The 14,702-nt window shown below is 40.7% G+C and overlaps 1 protein-coding gene across 1 annotated transcript; it reads left to right on the forward strand.

Moving 5' to 3' along the window:
• Positions 1-4,444: 4,444 nt before the first annotated feature.
• On the forward strand, positions 4,445-4,966 carry BJ212DRAFT_1302802 (uncharacterized protein; the record flags this gene model as incomplete). The annotated part of the gene is made up of 2 exons (XM_041333328.1): positions 4,445-4,594; positions 4,700-4,966. 2 exons carry the CDS (start codon positions 4,445-4,447, stop codon positions 4,964-4,966), a joined length of 417 nt encoding a protein of 138 aa, XP_041188892.1.
• Between the last annotated feature and the right edge of the window lie 9,736 nt (positions 4,967-14,702).

A 14,702-nucleotide genomic window follows, 5' to 3' on the forward strand; every position in this document is an offset into this window, starting at 1 on the left:
TACATGACTATGACTTAACTCATCTCATAGCATATGGTCAAGATTATGTTTTCTCTCTCTGGTGCCCAGAAGCCTGAGCACATCATGTATGACAGCAATTGTAATGCCCTTCATGAAGTCTAGAGTCACAATGACACTTGGTTTGACAATGTTGGCATGTGTGTTAATGCATTCCATTTTCAAACCAAGCACAAAGAGGGCAATGAATTCTGCCAGACACAATGCAATCCTGCATATTATCCAGAGCTTTTTAATGCTGATGGCTCATGGTTTTTCAACTCCTCCATTGTGGAACAGGTGAACATTTGGTTAGGTAGCTATCATAACATCATGCATGAGATGCTTCCTGACAAGTATGATTTTTTCTGAATGAGATGGTGATGTGTCACAACCATGCGCTCATTAATACCATGGAGGATTGCAGTCAATTCTCTTGGTATTCCCCCACAGATGTATAGATCTATGTATCACACACTCAATTTGTACTATGATGTGCATATGTTCATGAATGTAATCTAGTATTTCTAGACTCCACCCTAAATGAAGTACAAAGGCTGATTACATGTCTCTTTCCTTAATTTTACAATCTCTTTCTTGACTTTGACCTCCTCACCACCATTTCAGGTATGTCCATTCATTCCAGTAACCCAGTAAGACTTGCTCCCTTGTTACATTATGACAGTAGCTGACAACTTGAATCATAATCTCAGCACATACCTACCAATCATTTCTCTGTTCTGATGTTCAGCTTCTCAACTACTTGCATCTCTCATCATGTCTTACATATTACTAAACTCTCTATTCATCAAGTGTGGTGTCTACTACCTAAGATGCTATCCCTCACAAGCACCTGAAGTTGAAGCTCTTGAACATGAGCTTGCCATTGCAGCTGAGAACATGGTCACAACAATTGGCTGGTCTACAGTGTGTGACAGTCATAAAGTAATGGATATGCCACTCCACTCATTATTAGGATGGAGAACTGTCAGCCATCTGCAAGTTTCAGACTGGGTTCATGTTGTCATGCATTAGAGTCACTGCAGACTAGCTTGGGTATGCAGACAATAGCTGCTACTATTACAACACCACACATGAATGCTAGAGAAAGATTATTGTGGGCCATGTTCTCACCCCAACTCAGCCTTACATCTACCTCAAGAATCTCAACATAAAAGTTGTGCTTGATTTTGACATCTATGTTGACCAATAACCACAAAAACAAAGGCTCACCCTACCTTGCTATAACCACCATCAGTGATACATTAAGCAAGAGGTATCTCTGGGTGTCATCAGCATTTCATTGGATTCAGACACAGGTGACAGTGAGATGAATTCTCGTGGCTTATCATTCAACTATCCCATTGAGGTGGAGTCTTGGATATGGCAGCCAGTACCAAGAACACAACCACATAGACAGTCTTAACATTTACCTTATTTCACCTTCTCATTTTACCTCAGTTTCACTTTACATTTGCCTTATACCACAGCATGGCATGTAATATTCAATATATTCTCAACAGTTCATATAGATTTGTATATTTGTCTAGAACAATGTTGCATATTGTAATATGCTAAGCACAATTCCACCATAGATGCATCACCATTGCCAGAATTACTCTCAAAGTAAGCCTACCATTTTCTCAGACATAAAGCTCACCATATATTACCTCTTCCAATACTCATTGGTGTAGTCCACTTCCAAAGTGCCCTTACTGATGAACTTGCTCTCCTTGACATACAGCTCCTTGTATAACCCATGAATGTCCATCCAAGTCATCTTGACATTGTATATTGGTGATCCAGTTGCTACCCTGGACCTCTCAACCCTTTTCATCATATCACACTATGATAAGGTTTGTCCTTATGGTGCACTGTCCTTGCTGTTGCACTTATGTTCATGATGTCATTATGCATATCTATGGTGCACTTCCAGCCAGAGGTCCAAGAGCCTCTGTTCATGGATGAGCTTGATGAAGATTTAGGAGTCCTAGTTCAGGACCTGCATGAGCTAAGCAAGTTCTTCCAGAAGACAAAGTCTTAGATGCAACTCCTACTAAGTCAGCAGCTGGAAGATAGAGTCACATCCATCCTAGCTAGATCTACAGACCACTTCAATGACATGCCTCAGACTCTATTTGAAGATGTATTCCAGGTCAGATAATGAACACCATCATATTTCATGTGGGTAAAACCACTGGTGACAGGTAATGATAACAATACAAGAACAATACAAGGGAGGTATATGAGATGGACTCAGAATTATTCAACAGTGAAATACTATATGAAGAAGGGAATGAAAACAATTTATGGTGCTACCACTTGAGGGGAACTTGGGCAGCCAGCTTGCTCCAACAGCTAGCATCAGTGCATCCAGCAGCCTTGGCATCTTTGAGTAAGCCCACTTTAGATGCACAAAGCCAGTGCTTTTGCATCATGGTAGGTGGAGGCTGCAAATGGCACATGGAAAACCGCTTCAAAGCAATCTTCCAAACATTGGTACTGTTCCTTCATCTCCACACTTTCAACCTAGTACAAGCCTTCAGACATATCAATAGTGTATATGAATGTTGGCCACCATGTGAAAGTTGATGCACATTTGGCAGTGCTCTTGACAGTGCTTGGGACCTGCAATGGAGCATGTTGAGCTTGGTTAGATGAAAAGGCAAGACATGGAACCTTCAATGGCAAAGGGCAACTGAAGTCTTCATTGTCAGTATTGTGATGGTGGAACCTCTTTAGTTGGACCAGTGATGTGATACTAGAACTAAGGTCCAAATCAGAATCATCAAGTGGCATTTGACTTGGAGTAAAGCTCAGGCTGGAGGCTAGCAAGGGAACAGATGAGTATCAGTTGCATGAGATGACAAGACTTAAAACACCATCAGCAATATCAATCTTAGTGTAGAGATTTCACTTACTATGGGCTTATATAGGCAGATATTACTCAGTGTTATGTTCGCACTTTTGGTGCTTATGTAATCATCATAGTTTTTACCACTTACCAGTACCAGTCTGACACTGAGAGTTTTTATCATGATTTCCTATCCTCTCTGAACCCCAGTGAAAATCAGGTGGATGCCCTTGCACAAAGAATGGTGGAAATTGATGGAATCTAAATAGTTGGATGTCCATATATGAGCATCGACACATGGCGTGTTCCATTGATACTCAGACAACTGGTAGTGATGCTAATTGACACCAGTATACAAAACATGGAGTAGTTATATTTCTGTAGATTTGAATAGATGTTGCTTCTCAGATTGTATTGACACAAAATGATGGAAAGCAATGCATTTAGACTGCAACAAAGCAACAAAAAAACACTATAAAAATAGGCTACCCACCCACTCACTCACACCAGCTCCTTCATCCTACTACCTACCCCTGCTGATGATGCCCAGTGCCTAGCTAATGCAACATGCCACTGGAGAATTTTGCAAGAACATTGACCATGTTCACAGTCCACACACTGTTGGCAACCTAAACAAAAGACACAAATAAGTACACAGCAGGAATAGGATTGGTACTTACCTGATTCAAAGCCTCAATGTCATAGCTCTACAGTAGTAGGTATTACAATTAGTAGACTAGAACATAACAAGAAGAATGAAAAAAAATACCACTTGACAGGTCTTCTCAAGTGAGTCCCAATATACCTTAAAGTCTTGCAAGAATCCATTGGGCATTAGCTGCTTCAGCTAGCAATGAGCACAAAGATTTTGAAGGAAAATGTCAAGTTATCAGAAAATAGAACATGGAACCACACTCACCTGCCATTCTTGGTATTGGTAGTGTTCATAGGCACAGCTGTAGTATCCTTCAAGTTTGAAGTGGTGGGAATGGGAACACTGGTAGGAGTCATGTGCACCTAGGCTTTAGATAGTAGCTGTTGGAAGGCAGTAGGTGAGATGTGGTGTCTATACAAAAACAGTGTGCACTGTACATGCCAATAAGGAGTAAGACTAACATGCACAGGTAATTATACATCTATGTATATTTGGCCAGGCAAGGTTTCATACCTAGGTGATTTCAAAGTCTGCCACCTGGCCATTTTTTTGCTGCCAGATTGCAGATATCTCTGCCATAGTGCCATACTCTGTGCCAGATGTTTTTGTGCCAGAGGGGCAGTTTCAGTGAGCTTTTCCAAAGGATGGTAGGCATCAGCAAAATACCATGTTACTTAAGTGTCTCTGTCAAAGTCAGTCTACTTGGCCAAAATTTCAACTTTAACATGTTGAGAAAAAAATTGTTGGGATTCAATTAAGCTGATTAAGGCAGCTTAAGTAATGTGGTATTACAGCTGTTTGCATGTATGATGGCAGTCACATCATTTTTTTGTTCAATTAGGAAACTTAAGACTTAGAATTTTTTGATGACATCTTGAACATTTAAACTCCTATGTATTGCAGTGCAACAAAAACCAGCACATAACCAACTGGCTCTCATGCTTGAGGAGGACCTAGATAGCAGCTTCAACAAGGAGGATCTGCATGTTTGCAATCCTAGTACCATCCTTGATGCCCTTGACCAGATGAAGGTGAACAATGACCCTGAGGCTGATGACACTGAGAGTCATGAGTTAGATGAACTCAATGTAGCTGCTACACCCAATCAACCACAAAGGATCTCTACACCTCCTCTAACAGTTGTAAAGAAGCAAAAATGAGGTATGTTTGTGTAATTTCACACATATACTCAGGCTCAGGGTCTTTCATTGATCATTGTGTCAGGTACCATTGCTAATCATGATCTAGCCCCAGTGATGAAGGAGGTCTCCTACCTTATCACTGTGTTCTCTGCTGCCAAAATGAAGAAAGCAAAGACCAAATGTGAGCCTATCAGTGCTTCTGTTGACCTGAACTCCAATGAACCCTGGGACACTCTCAAGGCCCAGGTCCTTGTGAAGATGTCCAACACAATCAAGCCCCATGTCCTCAACTTCAACAACTATGCCCTTACACACTAGATCCCCCAAGTCCTCCCAAAACCTGGATTATCACTTGTAACACAGACTGATTTTGATGGTATGATGAAGTGCATGAATGGAATAAATGTTGTCACTCCACTTGTCAACATTACCATTGTCCAGGGCCAAGTTCAGGGAGCAAACACTGGCATGGTGAAAACAAGGACAATGCAGAACATGTGCCAACAAAGAATAAGAAATGAGTGAATTTTAGAGTGTTCTTGGTACATTTCTTACTGACCATGTCCTCCATAGAAAGAATCCTCTGCTGCCCTTCCTGGAAACAAGAGGAAGTTGAACAACATTCAAATTCTTCAAGCTTACTGGAAGTGCAAGAGGACAGATTCAGCATGCCCTCTGAACACTGCTATGTCAACCCAGAAACCAAAGAACACCTCCCACTCAGACATGAGCAATTTGACTGTTGGGCATCTGCAATAGCAAGTTATTTTCCAAGGACATTTGTACTAATTGATTGATGTGTGTAGCTCAAGGATGATGAGATGGCAACTGTCAATAAGTCACCACATCACAAGCTTTTTGATCTCATGCTTGAGCAATCAGTCCTGTACTACAGTAGCGGCTCAACAACCAAAACACTAAATCATCTTCATTGTCTGCTCCAGTTTTCAACTTCACTATCAGAAATGAAGTCATCAATTTTTTTTGCCCACAGGTGCCTGCTATTCCCATGATGCCACTGGCAGCCACTCTGGCCCTACTTGTACCTCTCTCCCTCATCTGTCTCATATGCAAGGAATGGATATGCCACTGAACAAGTTCTGTGCAGAATATGACCTAGGCAACACTATACATGTGAAGTTTGCCCAGAATGCCTACAAGGTGGCTCAATTCCTTTGCTTCATAACCATCCCAGAATTGAAGAAGATGGGATTTCAGTTGGGTGAGATCACTGTATTACACAATGTGGTGGAAAGGTGGTCTCTCCCCTGTATTTGATGTTTTATTCATAGGACTTTGACCTGCTCACAACAACATTGCCAATACCATGTATACTATACAGACTGTTTCATAGTCTAGAAATACCCTGCATATATGAAATATCCATGTGCATCATCAGAAGATATGGTCTCTGTAACCTCATACATATCAAAGATGATACTATCACCTGTAGTGGAGAGATAATATTGTTGGTGATGACAGAGTCAGTGCTTGATTTTTGAGAATGCCTCTTCAATATGTTATGAACTTGGATAGAGTTGTTCCAATAAAGGAATCAAAGATCAGGGCCAACTAAGGATAGAACCTTATCGGGTCAATGCCTCCCTCAGGAGCAATCATCTAGACTCCTGCAGGATCTAGAGTTCAAATGGGGCACAGGCTAACCTCCTTCCCAAGGAGCTAGAGTTCAAGTATCAAAGAGAACTGAGTAGATTCAAGTTAGAGAAAAGTACAAGTAGTTACTAGAGTTTATATACATAAAGGAATCATGCACAGACCAAGCTTGGCAAAGGGTGACAATCTGCTGGGAAAGGAAGGTTCATGGGAAAATGTAGTATGAGTCAAAGATAAGAAGGTAACATGAGGAAATAGCAAGGTGAAAAGGAAGTGTTAGAAGTATAGCCATAAGGTGTCCATAGTGATGGTGAGAAAAAGAATAGAGTGACTGTAACAATAGGGTTGAGATTGGATGAGTATGGTGGTAGATACTTGATATGCACACCTGTGAACACAAAATAACGAAAGACACAAGATATTAGTGAGTGAACATACCAAAATGGTCAACTAGCTTGAGAACTTCTGCACCATGATAAATTTTGATATTGTCCATGACAAGGACACTGAGAGGACCAGGGTAGGCTGAACATTTCAGTAGCTGGTTAAATGTTTCTATTAGCTCTCAGTAATCATCCATGGGACTTACAACAATGTTCTCAAGCCACTCCAAGAACAACTCTTGAGTCTTTGAGCCTTCAACAACTGTTGTAGCAACAATCCCATCTAGTGTGAGAAGAGCTTCTGTTGATGTTTGTTGTCCCTGCACAAATACTTGGTCTATCTCTCTATGTTTGCCTGTCTTTGCTTGTCCATGGTGCCTACCAGGCATCCATTCATCCTTCAACGTCTCATCAATGAATCCTAGCTCTGATGCTTCATATTGAGCCATGCATGCAATGAACTCAGCATGACAAGTCTCATTGCATTCTGAGGCAATCCACTTGAGTGTCTTGTAGCTTATACTAGCACACTCAAGCTCACAGAATATTGTTGTAAAGTGGACAGATATGAATCGATTTTTTTTCAGGAGGTGCATGAACTCATCCAAAAAGTAGTTGGGATTCTGTCTGACAAGACACAGCAAGCAATCAATATCCTTGTGATCCAACACATGCAGATGACCATGGAGTGCTCTGTAAGGCTGAGGGTTGACAACATCACCAGTTTTCTGCCAGAGCTTCAAAATGTGAAACCAAGTCCATTCCAAAAATCAAGCCCCTTCAGTGACAAACTCTGTATTATATGGGTCACCCAACCTACATAATATCCCATATAAGACGGGCCAGCGGACTATGGGCCAATGTTATGTATATCCTCAATGTTGATAGGTGGGCTGATCTATGCTGATGTTATAAATATCCTCGACAATGGCGGATGGGCCAGAAGAAATATTATTACTGATGGAGATAGGTGGGCCCATCTGGGCAATATGTAGAGTGCTGGGCTGAAGAGAGATGTATGGCAGATATTATTATATAGATGGGTGGGCCAATGGGGCAGTGAAATATGTATTATATATATGGGTGAGTTGAGATGGGGGTATATTAGATAGATGGGTGGGATAATAGGGTGGTGAAATATGTATTATATATATGGGTGGGCTGATGAGGTGGTGAAATATTTATTATATATATGGGTGGGCCAAGGTGGGGGTATATTAGATAGACAGCTGGGCTGAAGAGAGATGTATGGCAGATATTATCATATAGATGGGTGGGCTGATGTAGGGTATATTACATAGACAGGTGGGCTGACATAGGGGGATGTCATATAGATGGGTGGGCCCAGATACATATCATGTAGATGTATGGGCCAAGGTATTGGTATAATACCCCTATATGGGTGCATATACCTACCATTGACCATGGAAACCCAAAACCCGAAAGCCTGAATACACCATGTCTGACATTCACCAAGTACTGAAACCTGACACCCAAAACCCGAAACTCGAACATTGAAATTCAAAACTCTTCACCATGCCAAGTACCAAATGCCAATGCCTGAAGTTGCATGTTGGGTGGGTCCAGGTAAATAGTGCAATAAACATAACTGGGCTGAGATAGTTGGATAACATAGGAATCAGTGTGCTGATGTAGGCACCAGAGAATCGAGCACATGGAGGACATACCCACTATATGAGTGCATATACCTACCATTGACCACCAAAGCCCAAAGCCTGAAAACCTGAATACACCATATCTGACATTCACCAATCACCGAGTACTGAAGCCTGAAAACCTGAAAACTGAAACCCAGTGTGCAACATATCCATTTTTCATTCACCATAAATCACCAAGTCTTGAAACCTGAACACCTGAACACCCAAACACCCAAAACTCCAAACTTGAATCTCACAAAAATGTATATAACATGTAAAAAATTTATTCCATTACACAAATCACTGAGTGTCGAGTGCTGAAACCCAAAACCTGAGGCCCAAAACCTGAAGCCCAAAACTCAAGACTTGAAACCTGAGATGTGAAAACCAAAAACCAAACACCAAATCTTGAAAAAATGTATATAACATGAAATTATTTTATTCCATTACACAAATCACTGAGTGTGGAGTGCTGAAACCCAAAACCTGAGGCCCAAAACCCAAAACTCAAGACTTGAAACCTGAGATGTGAAAACCAAAAACCAAACACCAAATCTTGAAAAAATGCATATAACATGAATTTTTTTATTTCATTGCACAATTCACTGAGTGTTGATTGCCAAACCCTGAAACCCAAACTCTGAAACTCGAGACTTGACACCTGAAATTTGAAAACTAAAAACCAAACACCAAATCTCAAAAAAATGTATATAACATGAATTTTTGTTATTTCATTGCACAATTCACTGAGTGTTGAGTGCTGAACCCTGAAACTCGAGACTTGACACCCAAAATTTGACAACTAAAAACTGAAAACTGAAAACCAAAAACCAAACACCAAATCTCAAAAAAATGTACATAACATGAATTTTTTTTATTTCATTACACAATTCACTGAGTGTTGGGACTCAGGACTTGGTAGTCAATATAGGCAAATGATGATGACATAATGAAAGTTGTTATTATGCTTAACTTTCTTAACAAAGGTTGTTGTCCAAGTCAAGGTGAGTGTCTTGGTAGTCTTTCCTTGTCAATTGGTTATCATTTGACCAAGATATAAGCTAAAGAAATCCAAAACATTGGTGATAATGAAAAAATGACAATCATTGTTATGCTTAACTTCCTTAATGAAGGTTGTAGTCCAAGTCTATGTGAGTGTATTGGTGGTCCTACTGAGTGTTGGTACTTGAGACTTGGGAATCAGTACTCGGTACCCAGGAGTCAGTAGTCAGGAACTTGGTACTCAGTTCTGATACTTGGTGCCTGGGAATCAGTAGTGGGGTACTCCAGCCAAACAGTTTGCAGATGATTTTACATGTATTCCCATGAGCCGCAGCACTTGCAGGCATATTACATACATACTTCCAGACCCAGAATTTCAACTAGCATTCCAGATTTCTACGTACTTAGTTAAGTACCGTGCAGATGCATAGGATACCTTACCATTTACCACCTCTCCTTACCTCTCTAGAGTCTTGGTCACTAGATACTCCTGGTACTTTGGTGTACTTTGGAATATATCTTTTCACTCATTTTCCAGACTCATATTTCAGAGACTTTGTCTCCCCTTGCGTATCAGTCCCTCAATAGTCTCTCCTTTGCAAATACCTTTGCTTTTTCTTAGTTTCCAAACCTCATTTTACTGTACCCTTTCCCTTTCCCACTCTGGCCAACACTTTTTACCTCTGGACTTGTCATTTCTACCTTTGGGTTATCTTTGCATAGCTTCATGTTTATTGATATCATAACTACTAACACTCATCTAGTCACAGATCCCTCATGGGTCAAACATTCTTGCTTTTCAGGTGAAGCAGCTAGGCAGATGCAGAACCATATAGAGTAGAGCTGTTTTATTACACTCTGACTTGTTGTACGTTTGTTACATCGGTACTCAGTAGTCAAGACTCAGTTATCAATATTGATGTACTGCTTACTGAGTGTCAGGACTTGGTAGTCAATCCAATTCCCAATTTTATTTGACCCCCTGAAGCACCTTACATCACATGATGTGAGTAGCAACAGACAGAAGGCTGCAAGAGATGAGAAACTCAGTCTGAGAACAAATAAACTCATTATAATATGTATCTGCGAGAGATGGAAGACTATGGTAAATGTTTGTGAGTGCAGTAAGTGAGTGTAAAGATAAAAGAATGAACATCAATAGACTTGCACATTATGTCGAGATATCCAACATAACAAGCCTGTGATGTGATCAGAGACCTGGAATAACTCCCATATATGTCCATTATAATAGCCCTAAAAGCTTAGAAAGATCCATGAAGGATTGATGTAATGACAGGCAAAAATGACATATGTGTGAAAAGTGACAATAGGCATCTTTTTACACAAAGTCACATTTATATATGATTCTGGCCAAAGATTTCATTACAAATATGTAGGATAGATTGTAAACTACCTAAGGAGCCCATGCTGCCTACTGCCCTGAGGGTAGGGGGTGGGTGGAAGGGATGTAGTGAAAATATGAGTTGACCCAGCATTAAAGTCCTACCACTGCTCAACTGACCATTTTCGATGCTTTGGGTCTTTGAAGTTTCCCACACCCAATTTCTTGTCTATTCCACTTCCTCAGCACTCAATTCTTGGTGGATTTGTCTGTAAATTTATGTCTATGATACTTGATATATTTTAAATATACTCCAGGTTTCTGATTATTAAGATTCAATGTCTTGAAGGTATGGCCCCTTATCAGTAGAAATGGCAAGCATACACACTAGCTCACAACTCCAGCCTATTGTGAGCTGATCTTGGTCATGAGAAGCAAGAATATAAGCTATGCTCATTATATATTAAAAGATTGGATCATGGATGCAAGGGCAAGATACTGAAAATCATGAAAAATGTCAAAAGTGCAATTGTCTATGCTTTGTTCCTGGAGAAGGATCATGTGTGTCCTGGGCTGGCTATATGATATATCTACTCCAAATATGCTCAGGAATAGACTCCCTACTGTCCTTGAGGTCTGGTCCTGTAGGGAAAAAATACCCAGAGAGTGAACCACCAGGAGAGGGGGAGGTACACTATACAATAAAGGATTACACTATGGTCCTGAGCTCCTGATACATTGTTTCTATTGCTGAATAGATGATGGGGATATAATTTCAAAGTCTATTCACCTAGAAATAAACACATAGGAACATCTTTTGTATTTTTATGGATACATGCTATATCCATTTAAGTACCGAGTCCCAACACTCAATAGTTGGTAGTCAGTATCCAAGCTCCAAGTGCTAATATCACCTACCAATATGTTCACCTTGACTCAGACTACAACTTTCATTTTTTTCATTATCCCTGATGTTTCAAATTTCTTTAGCATATATCTTGGTCAAATGATACCTGATGGACAAGAAAAGACTGCCAATACACTCACCTAGACTTGGACCACAACTTTCATTGTTTTCATTATCCCTGAGGGAGAGTGATTTACCAATATCAACTACCAAGTCTCGACTGCTGAATCCTGAGTACTGAGTCCCAACACTTGGTAGTCATCATTATCACCTTGGCGGTGATATAAGTCCCGAGTCCTGAGAACCCACTATCAAGACCTGAAACACGAGTTCTAAACCTGACCACTGAATACCAAGTGTCAGTACTCAGGACCCGGGACTGTTGGCTGGAGTACCTGACTACTGATTCCCAGGTACCAAGCATCAGAACTGAGTACCAAGTACCTGACTACTGATTCCCAAGTCTCAAGTACCAACACTCAGTAGGATCACCAATACACTCACATAGACTTGGACTAAAACTTTCATTAAGGAAGTGAAGCATAATAATGATTTTCATTTTTTCATTATCACCAATGTTTTGGATTTCTTTAGCTTATATCTTGGTCAAATGATAGCCAATTGACAAGGAAAGACTACCAAGACACTCACCTTGACTTGGACAACAACCTTTGTTAAGAAAGTTAAGCATAATAACAACTTTCATTATTTCATCATCATTTGCCTATATTGACTACCAAGTCCTGAGTCCCAACACTTGGAAGTCAGTAGTACTGGGTTTTGGGTTTTGATGGTCTCCAGTACTACAAAATATATGTCTGGGTTTCAGGCTTTGGCACCTGACACTTGGTGAATTATGTAATGAAATAAAAAATTTCATGTTATATACATTTTTTTGAGATTCAGTTTGAGTCTTGAGATTTGGTTTGCAGTGTTCAGTTTGTGAGTTTTGGGTGCCAAGTCTCGGGTTTTGGGCTTCAGCACTTGACACTCAGTGAATTGTGTAATGAAAAAAAATTCATGTTATATGCATTTTTTCAAGATTTGGTGTTTGGTTTTCAGTTCTTGGTTTTTAGTTTTCAAATTTTGGGTGTCAAGTCTTGGACTTCAGGTGGATTTACCCTTGAGCTCCGGACCTCCGGATCTTCACCACTAGCCTGATCTGTACACCCCTATCCTGTCTACCATATGCACATTCTGTCCAGCAAGACATCCAGACTTTACCTCCTCTCAGATTCCAGACTACATCCACCACCTCACATATCTCAGTCCTGTTTCTGCCTTGCCTTCCAGATCTCTGGACCTATTCCCACCCTCTGTCCGAGATCCTGTGTGTAACCCTATTTAGGCATATCCCCCCTTCCAGTTCTCAGCTACCTCTGTTTCTGTCTTGCTGATTGACCTTTGTACTAGTTTCATCTCTGAGTTTATTTACTTATGTTCTGTCTCACTTACTAATATGTTTCCACATGCTCATACATAGCCTTACTCTGTTGCTTACTGATCCTCTCAGATATCCTCTAGTATATAACCCCTGTACAACTCTTGTAGAGTCCTCAGTCTGAATATCAACTTAGACTTGCCCAATCTTCTCCTGGACTTTGGTCCACCTAAGTTCTGTCCTATCCATCAAGCCTAGGGATTGATTCCCTAGGCTGGAGCCTTGCCTTTCCAGCACTTACCCTCTTTTTGGACTTATGTCCAATTCCTGTCTCTCCAACTCTACCTTAGGGTAGTCTACCTCTGTTTGTTTCTACATTGGACTTTGTCCAATATAGCCCCTATTCCTTCCAGACCTCTGGACATCCTGTTCCTTGTACCTCCAGACATTCAGTCCTCCTGTCCTCCAGACCTCCTATTCTTCCATCCTGTTTCCTATAGAGATATTACCTTGGGGTCTCTCCACTTCCTGTGCAGTGGGACCTCCTCTGAATATTTCCTGTACTCCTCCAGAACTCTCCCATGCTCTGACTTTGAATTATTACTTCCTTTGATATCGATGATATACAACTACCTAAGCTCTGTCATGTCTACAATTATCATTCACCTGGGCCCACCCATCTATATTATATACCACCCTTGGCCCACCAATCTAATATAATATATTATATCACACCCTCAGCCCACCTGTCTAATATAATATACATCTGGGCCCACCCATGTATGTGATAACAAGTACCCTTGGCATACCCATCTATCTGATATACATCTACATTGGTACACCCATCTACATAATATCCAACTACCTTGGCCCATCCATCTATAGAATATTCATGTCCATCAGCCCACTCATCTACTGTACATATCCCCCACATGGGCCCACCCACCTCCATCAGGAATAATATCCCTCCTGGCCCATCCATCATAGTTGGGGATATTTTTACCTTTGGCCCATATTATATGGGATATTATGCATGTCCATTCACTCATATAATACAGAGATAGGTCACTGCAATATGTGGAAAATCTGCAGCAATCCAGGATGTCTGGAAGGCTCAAAAGTTCATGTTCATGTAGTTAGATTGCTGTGAGTTTGATGACATGGCTGATTTTGCAAAATGGCATGCTGTATGCCAGCTGTTGATAGTACAATTTTGTTAAGGTTGTACTCAAGGGATAACTGGATCTGAAGGGCTTTGGCCTCAGCTCATGCACTGTGCCCCTTACCTGAGTATTGCCCCTTATTTCAGGAAGGCAAGACTAATGCATCTGGAAGGTCAGACAAGTAGTGTAGCAGATCCAGATGACTTCCGGATGTGGGATAAGTATCATAGGGCTAATCTGGATGAGCCCAGACTAGAAACTAACAGTAATGGACTGTCGGAGACAGAGGCAGATACGGATAGACTATAGGAATCAATCCTAAGTCTCGGAGAGTGATGAGAGTAGAGATACTCAAGTCCAGAGGACAGGAATGAGTAGAACTAAGATGATATTTGAACTGAGGTACCACAGAGAGTTACAGGAGGTTATATACTATAGGTATCTAACGGAATGATCCATCAGCAGAGTCCAAGGCCATGTACAAAGCATATGAATGGTCTATTGGTAAGTAGAAACAGATCACAAATAATGAAACAGAAATGAAGCATAGGTAACAGATCAGGGAGCAGGACGGATATACAGATAACTGAAACACCAGAGTTAG

This window comes from Suillus subaureus (genome assembly GCF_016647635.1).
Source record: "Suillus subaureus strain MN1 chromosome Unknown BJ212scaffold_36, whole genome shotgun sequence".
NCBI classification, from domain to species: Eukaryota; Fungi; Basidiomycota; class Agaricomycetes; order Boletales; family Suillaceae; genus Suillus; species Suillus subaureus.